The sequence below is a fragment of the Vigna umbellata genome, chromosome 9 (genome assembly GCF_029865625.1).
Source record: "Vigna umbellata cultivar VRB3 chromosome 9, Vumbellata_1.0, whole genome shotgun sequence".
Lineage (NCBI taxonomy): Eukaryota > Viridiplantae > Streptophyta > Magnoliopsida > Fabales > Fabaceae > Vigna > Vigna umbellata.
This window is the reverse complement of record NC_142173.1, coordinates 37,543,463-37,553,509: the sequence shown is the minus strand read 5'-3', so window position 1 is coordinate 37,553,509 and position 10,047 is coordinate 37,543,463. Positions and strand designations below refer to the sequence as shown.

At 29.9% G+C, this 10,047-nt stretch overlaps 1 protein-coding gene across 1 annotated transcript; it reads right to left on the bottom strand.

The window, feature by feature from the left end:
* Positions 1-227: 227 nt before the first annotated feature.
* LOC148193429 (protein NRT1/ PTR FAMILY 5.4-like) lies at positions 228-7,990 on the bottom strand. Its single transcript, XM_088099032.1, has 5 exons — positions 7,876-7,990; positions 7,356-7,573; positions 4,251-4,493; positions 2,375-2,655; positions 228-1,366 (listed from the first exon to the last, which is right to left on the bottom strand). The coding sequence occupies exons 1-5, from the start codon at positions 7,973-7,975 to the stop codon at positions 484-486; spliced, it is 1,725 nt and encodes a 574-aa protein (XP_087955158.1). The 5' UTR covers positions 7,976-7,990; the 3' UTR covers positions 228-483.
* Positions 7,991-10,047: the final 2,057 nt, after the last annotated feature.

Genomic DNA, 10,047 nt, shown 5'->3' with positions numbered 1-10,047 from the left:
TTTTTCATAGTAAGTTTTATGAGAATAAATAATATTACAATAACATGACCATTTTTTTTATTAGATTCTGCAACATACTTCATTCAATATCATTACTGTGGTATATGTCAATATGTTTTCATTTTAAGATATTTTCTCAAGAGTTCTTGAAGACACAAGTCCATACAAATTTATTTGTTGCAAATTAATCCTACCAAGTTGTCCATTTAGACAGTGACAAAGGGCCATTTTCAGAATTAAATTATACATTAACTCATGATTTTATACAATGCTTTAAACATTTATAACTTGAAATAAATATAACTAGATTTAACTAAATTACCCCCTCTATCTAAAAATATATAGAAGATGACCATAAACTAAATCCTCTCATTGAAATCCAAGATAAACTAGTATTTATTGGAACTAGAATTGTAATCTAGAGTTAACTTTGATCTTGGAGTTGGTGTGCTTGGCAAAAGCCAAACATTTGTGTTCTAACTCTCAGACTCCGGGTCTATTATATTTGTGGCCAGAACCCTGATGATCACTTGTGTAATGATCCTCGTGAACTTTTTTGTACACATAAACCATGGAAATCCAGACATAAAGACACATGTTAACAGCACTCAACGCTGCCAAAACCCAGTAAAAGTGATCAAGATGTGCCCTATTGAGATTGTTACCAAGCCACTTCTCACCATGCCTTGATGTGATAGCCTCAACAACAACTATGACAATGTTTCCAAGAAAACTACCAACCCCAACAGTGCTTATGTATGCTGCAGCTCCCAAACTCCTCAAAGCCTCAGGCATTTGGTCATAGAACAACTCTTGCAGCCCGACAATTGTAAATGCATCAGAGATTCCAGTGATCGTGTACTGAGGAAGCAGCCACCATATGCTGATTGGTAAAATTGCTTTGGGGTCATCAACTAGGCCATGCTCCTTTGCAACAGCAACCCTTTTGGCCTCCACAAGTGCTGACACAACCATGTTGAGAATTGACAGAAAAAGTCCAACCCCAATTCTCTGCAGCACTGTTATCCCAGTGGCTTTCCCTGTGAACTTTCTTGCCAGTGGCACAAAGACACGGTCGTAGAATGGCACTGCAAAGAGGATTGTGACTCCAACAAGGCCTTGGAGTGATGCTGGAGGGATCTGAAAATGTGGCCCTATGGAACGTTCCATTGTGGCACCTTGCTTGATGAAGTATGTGTGCACTTGAGCTTGCACAACTGTGAACATCAAACAGCTTATCCATATTGGAATCAAACGAAGAACAAGCTTCACTTCCTCAACCTGTGTCACTGAACACAATCTCCAAGGATCTCTTGTCTTGCTTTTGGAGTCAACTTCATCAATCATCGCTGCCTTGTCTAAAAATCTGTTTCAGTTTCATCCAATTTCGTCTCAGCAATCATGTGGTAATCGAAAGTGTCAACAAAAACACAGGGAAAAAGAAAAAGATTGTCCTAGTTCCACAATCAATTGTTGGTATCAACTCCAACCGTAGACCAAACCCATGTGGCCCCCATGAGTTTTCGTGTTTCAGAGTTGACTCCAATCAGATTTTCAGTGAGTGATGGGAATAATTCTTGTATGAGTGGTACAACTAATAAGATACTTGTAGAATGCATTAAATAATGATAAAGTCTATGTTTCTTTCTTTTTGGTAGTGGCCAAGTCTATGTTAAAGTCTTGTGTTGAAACATGGATGATGGTTAATTTAATATTGTTCCATGCTTTTTGATTTGTGATTATAAAATACAGTGCTCACAGCAGTGCTTGTGTTAAGGATGCAAAAAAAAGAAGAAACTGAGACACCGTCTTAATAGGCTTAGATGTGAAAAATGAGGTATGCATGTAAAATGATAGCATTCACCATGTGCTTGTGACAAAGGATTCCACTTTCAAGCATTTGATCTGTAAAAAAATATCAACACCTAAATACTTCTTTGATTTAGAGGGGCTGAAATTTCTAGACAACCCCCTTATTCTTTTTAACAACATTGTTTACTTTGATTCATTATACTTATTCTCTTCATCTAACAAAAAAGAAGTTCAACTTAGTTGCTCAATAATTATCATCATAATAAAATGCATGTTCTTTAAACTTAGTTCACTCTTCCCACCACAAATTCATCATCATTCGTTCCACCTCTACTTAGTCATAATCCACATGGAGAAGCCACTTAATTGTTTTCAAATGGGCATGTGTTTTCAAGGAAAAAAAATGATTCTTTCTATGAACTTTAGTAAATCACAAATCTTTCTATGGATGTATAAAAAAAGTTATTTCTAATCATATAACAAAAATGTCATCTTTTTCTTTATAGAATAATGGGAAAGAAAAATGTGGAGAGTTCTACAAGTTAGAAGAAGTGGCACCCACCTATATTGAGGAGTATGAAGGAGAGTGTGGATTTTTGGTTGAGCATGGAGATGATGGGGCTCATCTTGCTCCTTCTCCTCATAGCAAAAATTGTGGAGACCGTGCGTGGAGAGCACGCGCCACTTCCGTGAAGCGGCCACAAAGACTTGGGCCAGCCTGGTAAATGGGCTCCCTGCTGGGCCTTCCTTTCTGTACCTTTTGATTCCCAACAAGAAGACTGCCAATGCCAAAGCCAACACCCCTGCCAGCACTCCCAGCCCCACTCCCCACCCAACATTGTCCTGTTTCATCAATTCCCAATTCACATCATCCACATCATCATTCACAATCATACATCAAAACATCATCAAGGAACATACCATGACATCATAATATGTATTTTAGAATTGAAGATTAAGTGGTTATGTATTATGATTATAGATAAGCATCACTCACGAATTTGGATTCTCTGTTAAGTTTTTTTGTGTTTTCCATATGTTGTATCTTTAAAGTATAAACACTGATTTTAATATTTTAAAATATATTAAAAAAATTGAATATACCAATATCAGTGTATTTTTATACAACCCAAAAAAACCATCATAATCCACTCACAAGGAGAGGATTTTTGTCTATATAAAACCAAACATTCTTGGTAAAATATTAAAGTCATGGAGCACTCTTCCCACCTTTTTTAAATGAACAATGCATTTCACTTATAACTTGTCCAAGGGTGGTGCATATAAATGGAAAAGACTTATGTGAGGAATATGTTCCCATGTTAGTGAAACTTGATATTCTAATAAAGAAATGCGTGTGATCCATAAATTCTCTTTTGGGTGTTTATCCACTATAGTACTATTCCATTTGATTTAGCCTCACACACATATAAAATAAATAAATCAATCAATTTTATATTGCTTCTTTTATTTTACTAGTCCCACCTATGACCTACCTTCCAAACCATTCTTTTATAAGAGAAAAATAATGTTATTCATTGTCAACAAGGATATTATATTGTACATTGCATGGCCATCTTTTGATTAGTTAATCACTTTCTTATTTGTGGATAATGACTACTACTAATAATAATCAAATGTTTTAGAATAGTTTAATCTTCAATAGGGGTTTTGGTTTTTTCCCAAGAAACAAATGCGGAACATTCAATCCTAGACTTCGAAAACAACTTTATCCCAAATAAGTTAACTATAGTTGTGTTGTCAAAATCTAATGGTCCATGGAATGGACGTAAGTTAATGTGTTACGTCTTAAATATTGATTAAATTGAGTAAAAAGGTAAAGTCATATGCAAAACTTGGCTAATAATGAAACATAGAAGATATGTGCTAAACGTGGTTATATTACCAAATGCAATTAAATAATTAATCACAAAACAACAAATTAGCAATAGAGGAAATCCAACTTTTGTCATTCGACAGATTTTTAAAGACTTTTAGCAACAATTTGATTCTCTAATGATTCTTTTCAGTTATAAATATTTCGAAACTTACCGTGTTTTGGAATCAAATTAGTGCCACGAGATAATAAAAGTTAGAACATGTTTTTATCAGCAAAAGCTTAAGATAATTATAGTAATAATATAACATTATTTCTAATTACCCTTAATTTAGAAATGCAAGAATTATTCTTAAAAAAACAATTTGGTGTTACCAATATTTTAGATAATCAAATTGATGCTAGTTTTTTTTTTCTTTTCATGAATGATGAAAAAACCAAGCTAAAAATCTAACACATCAAATTAATCATTAAAATGTCCTTTTAATCTCTAAAATAACCCGATCAAATAGCATCCACTTTACCCTCTAAATTTATAAAAGCATATTATATATTTTACTCAATCAGAAACAATAAAAACAAATGAATTTGAGTAATTTACCTGAAGATATATGACAACAAAAACAGAAGCAGTTGAGCCAGCAACAATTCCTAGATACCACCAGTTGAAGAAGGAACTTTTGGCGTCTCTCTCTTCAGGCGTGTCCTCGTCGAACTGATCGGCGGCGAAGGTTTGAACACAGGGTTTGTGACCTCCGTCCCCGATGGCAAGGACATAAAGCGCCACGAAAAATAGAAGTTTGTGCTTGAGAGCAGTCACTGAAAGGGTCAAGAAAATCATGCCCTGTAGCACATACATGATGATGATGATGTGAGGATAACATATGATATTCTTCTTCCATCAACAATGGCTAAAACTATGCATTAAACTAATTGACAGTGCATGCATGGCTGACATGTATAATGTGGACAATCACAGGAAATATGCAAATCTTGTACGGAATATTGGAATCACAATTGATGTGCTCAAGCATTTGAGTGTTCCATGGAAGTGGAAAAGTGTGTTCCCATAACAACAAATAATACCCCACATAATACCCGCAATTAACATCTCAATAATTAAGTGCTGAAACTTTAATCATCAACAGTGTGTTTTGCAAGTAATGTTCACCACCTTTCAATAATTTATGTGGTTAATGGATTTCCATTATATTATTAGTTTGTTAATTACTCAAATTATCTTTTAATATATATTTTAATTTAAATATGATTCAACTCTATGAAATCCACTTGTAACTTATTTATATATTATAAATATGTATTGATATGAAATCTTTAATAAAAAGAATTCACTAAAGGAACTTTGATTTTTGAATCCAATTGGAATTTAACATAAGTCAGTTGTGTTTATATTCACCAAGAAAACATACTCACATCAAGAATCAAGTATCTCCTAAGTTTCAATTTTTAGTTTTTATATTCATCTAAATGGTGTTGTTCTTCTTTTAAGTTCAACTGGGTTTTCATATTTGACAAATGAATGAATCTCTGTTACTTAGAATACTAAGAATTTTAAAAATATATATTTATGGCTGTTAAATTATATGAATGGTTTTCAGAGAAATATTAAATTCGATCACAGTGTTCAATGTGCAATGAAGTTTGTGTTTAGAAGAAAACAACCTCGATGAGATGTAAACAATTAGTTGTCATGTGATATTTATTATTACTGTACCACGGTTATAAATTTATTAAATGACTGTTTTCTTCTCTCAGATGTTATTTATTATTCCTTCTTTCCCTGCAACTTTAATTAAAGAAACGTTGAGTTACTCATGTTTTCAAGTTTTCGATACATAACTAATGATTTTATTTAAGGTTTAATTAATGCATTAATTAAATTACTTTGCAGAAATTGCATGGTCATGCAAAGCACTACGAAACTTGATATTCTTAAATATTTAATTAGTTAACTCTGAGTTGTGGTTCTCTTTGTTATGTTTATAAGTTAAAATATATTGATTTATGCTAATTTTGATATTTTAAAAAATATATATATTTTTAATATATTAAAATTAGTGTAGTTTTATGACATATTAGGAATGCTACAAAAAGATTTCACAAAGAATTTATAACACTAAAACCAGAAGTTTAAATTCCAATTTTATGAAACTTTCTTATTAATATACACTAGTATAAATTAATATTTAAGATCTTCAATCCTAAAAATAAAAAATAAAATATTTTTTAGAAATTTAAATTTCTATCACCAATCAAATAAAACATTAATTAATAAAAGTCATAAAATTTAAATTAAGATCTTATATGATAAAAAAAACCTTAAAAGTGATAACAATTAAAAAGCTTATTTTTTATCATTTCCATTACAAGAGTGAATAAATAAAGTATTAATTTCTTTTTCGTAAATTCCATTATCACACATCACTTTAATTAATATTGTATTAGATAAGCCACTACTTTAAAGCAGAAATATGTTATTTTTTATTTTTACAATTAAAAATCTTACTTAATACGTAGATCATATCAGATAATGTAATTAAGAGATACTATAAGATTCTGAGTCATAAATTTATAATCTATAATAGAAATATCTTTTATGCTTAAAATGTTTAAGATGGCACGTATTTGTAAGAAAAGAGAAACATTTAGGCCATATATTAAATACTTTAATTTATTTTCTAAAGTTACTAAATAATCATAATTAAAGCAATGTTAGAGCCATTTTGGGTATTCTATTCGCATAAAGAAATTAATTTTTTTGAGGTCACATTCAAAAATTGTATAAGAAAAAACAGAGTCCAAACCAAAAGAAAACAACACTATAGATAGTGTTATACCATTTTTTAATTAAAATAAAATGAATCTTTATCATTTTAATTTTTGTATTAAGAAACAAATATATGCAACAACATCCAATGCAGAGAACAAGGAAAAAAAATTCAGTGTCCTTAAAGTAATAGTTAAGGAATCAATAAATATTATTTTGTTTCATTTAATTAATTTTAGAAGCAAAGCACGGTTCTTTAAAAAAAATATTTAACTACAGAAATTCCCATACCAAAATATTCCTTATAAAATTGACTTTATAAAAGGAATTGAATGTACTTGTATAAAATATAAATCTTTAAATTAATATACGTTTTTCCTTTTAAAAAAAAGTACTACTATGATAGACAAATTTTAGTAACACAACAAACTTTGACCAAAATATCTTTATTGTGACAGTGTTGTAAATTCATTTCTAGATTCGAGTGACACATATCAACAATAAACAAAAAAAATTCAATAATTTTAATATGTAAATTAAAAATAAAAAATAAAAAGAAAATAATTATTTACAATTATATATACACAAATAAAACATGGAATTTATCTGAGAGCACTTGATAAAATAACGCGTTTACGAGATTCTGCTGAACGAAAAAAAGAAATAGTAAAAAATTGAGGTGATATTTATTATGGTTCCCGAACGATGTGGGACCATAGACGTAAGTGAGTGAAGTTGCAAAAAGACAAAGTTGTTGCATCGTGAGCACATAAATTAGATTCCACCCATTTGGCAAGAATCAAGCAGGGAAGAAGAGAGACATGACAATGTTTTACCCAAAGCAATTGAACTTGTTGCAACAGTGAAAAGATTAAAGCAAGCAAATGATGAAAAAGGGGTGAATTTTTTTTTACTTACCACAAGATAGATGAGCGATGACAAGAGAATGGTGTTGAAGCGACCCAGATAGGAATCAGCTATGAAACCTCCAAGCAAAGGGAAGAGGGAGGAAGCTCCCACCCATGTGTTCACATCTTTCGCTGCTTGCGTGATGGGTTCGTTCAGAACATTCGTCAGGTACTGGATAAGGTTACTCGCCAATCCTTGGTACGCAAATCTCTCAGCAAACTCCACAACTATACCCAAAACATAGGTCAAGTAACGAATTCAAGATCAAACTCGTGATGATGATGATGATGATGAAAGAGAAAGAGTGTTTGTGTGTGTGTGTGTGAGTGAGTGAATATGTTAATGTGTGTTTGGATTCGTTTCTCTTGTTTTCAGAGTTTGATGGAGTTGGAACTGAGCAAAGATGTTTGAGTTTTGGAAAATCAAGGTTTGATGTGAAGTATGTGCAAGGTGTTTGTGTTAATGTGTGTGTGTGAGAGAGTGTGAAGAGCTGGAATGAGAAAGGGAAAATGGGGGATGAGAGACTCACATATGATGAAGATGGCAGCATTCCAACCACCCTTGTGGTTTGAGGGATGGTGGATGAGGGAATTGCTCTTGCTGCTGCTGCTGGTTCTGGCATCAGCCATGGCTGATTGAATGGTGAAGAGAAGAAAGTGATGAGAAAATTTTCAAAGGGCTTTGGAGAATGGTGTGAAGGGTTGATGTTTGGGGAGCCTCCATCAGGAGATTGGTGCTTATATAGGCTGAATCGTGGGTGAGTGAACACCACCACTCAAAAACTCTGCTTATTTATTGCTTCTCTTTGCAGCACAATTCAATTTTAAGGTATTATATTTTCACCACCTTTTTTTTTTTAATTTTTCCTCACTATTTTAACTTCTGCATTTTCTTTTAAGAAATAAATAATGAAATAACATATTTAATCTTTTTTTCTTTGGGTTATCTGATCTATTTTTCCAAAAATGAACATTTTTTTGCTTTTTTAAATTAGTAAAAAAAATTGAATCTCTTCTGTGGCTATTTTTGAAATCGGATCAACCAGGGGTATCCTAAAAAAGTAAATACTTTAACATTTTGAAAAAGAAAATACTTATATATATGTTAAAATCTTAAGTTCAAAATTTAAATAGATACACTTAATATATTTTTATTTTAAGCTGTAAAGTAGCTGTATTTTAATTTATAAATATTTTTCCTTTACGGAACTATTTTAATCTCTTTCATGTTTTCTTTTTCAGATAAATATGGTAATTTTTAACTCTTTTCCAGTTCATATATTTTATTGATAAAAGTTGAATCAAGTTTTTAATTTTTAGCAACGCAACATTGTCACTAATAAATAAATATTAATTGAAATTTAAGAACAGTAAGAGTTATAATATTATAAAATATATAATTGTATATTGTAAATTTACAGATACTTAAGTTTAACTGGATAATGAATTAATATCACTCTCAATTTCGTAAGATAATGTGTTTATAAATATTTTATTTTTATATAATATTTTTTTTTTGTGTAACGTGAGACTTAAAATCATATTTAAATTTCTAACACTAATATATAATTTAAAAGGAATTGAATGAATTTTCCATTTTTAAACGACTTAAAATCATATTTAAATTTCCAACAGTAATATATACTTTAAAAGGAATTAAATATATTTCCCATTTTTAAATTATTATAAAGGATTGTTTAAAAAGTGAGTTATAAATTATGTTGTTACAATATTAAAATATTATTTTTAACAAATAATAAATAAAAATTGTACAGTTTATTAAGAAATTTTGTTTGATATAAAAATAACACTATATTATTTTAATAAAATGTATAGATTAAATATTTTATAATTCAGTTTAAGATAAAATACAATTTTTTAATGTTTAGTTCTAAACCTAGACATAAATTAAAAGTAGTTGCTGTCTTAAATTTTGATATATCTCTTTTTCAAAATTTTAAAAATAACGTGTATAATTATCTTAATTTAATTGTATTAAATTTCTTTAACATGTTAAATATATTTTAGGTTTAAATTTGCATCATTTATATTGTTTGACGTGATCCCAAATATTAGTTTAAAATGTCATTCAATAAAATAAAAAATAATTAATGTCATTAAATTAATATAATTATATTTATTTTTAAAGTTTAAAATTAAAATATATCAAAGAAACACAAACTAATTTTAATTTTGTATTTAAGTTTAGTCACTAAAAACATATCTAATTCTAATTGTTTATTTACTTTAAAGATAAAAATATATTTAATTTTTTAAAATGATTAAAAATATCGGTTCTTCTGTTAATTGATAATCAAAGTAAATAAAAAAATAATTAACGCAAAAAGGTTGTTATTTGACCTAAAAGTTAATTGTTTCTTTTGTGGAGGAAGCTGCACGTGCCGATCTGGTTCATGACAACACCCACGTGGGAGTCATTATATTGAAGGGACTACACTTTGGTTTTGGTCAGACTTTTTGTTAGACAAATATGTGAACGGAGTTGAGTTTGGTTTGGTACATAGGATAGGATCAATATTCATTCTATGTTTTATTTATACAAAAATATAAATTAAAAAGATAGAAAATAAAAAATAAATAAGAAAATCATTTTAATCTAAAAGATTACTCCCACTGGATTCAGAAAAAAAAAATCATGAATTATAATGGAAAAACACACCCACCAACAATCATAGTGTGTA

Coding starts and splice junctions, on each gene's coding strand:
- LOC148193429 (XM_088099032.1), bottom strand. CDS start 7,975: ATGGCTGATGCCAGAACCAGCAGCAGCAGCAAGAGCAATTCCCTCATC. Junction 7,574..7,875: donor TGCTGCCATCTTCATCATAT/GTGAGTCTCTCA, acceptor TTTTGGGTATAG/TTGTGGAGTTTGCTGAGAGA. Junction 1,367..2,374: donor CTTCATACTCCTCAATATAG/GTGGGTGCCACT, acceptor AAACTGAAACAG/ATTTTTAGACAAGGCAGCGA.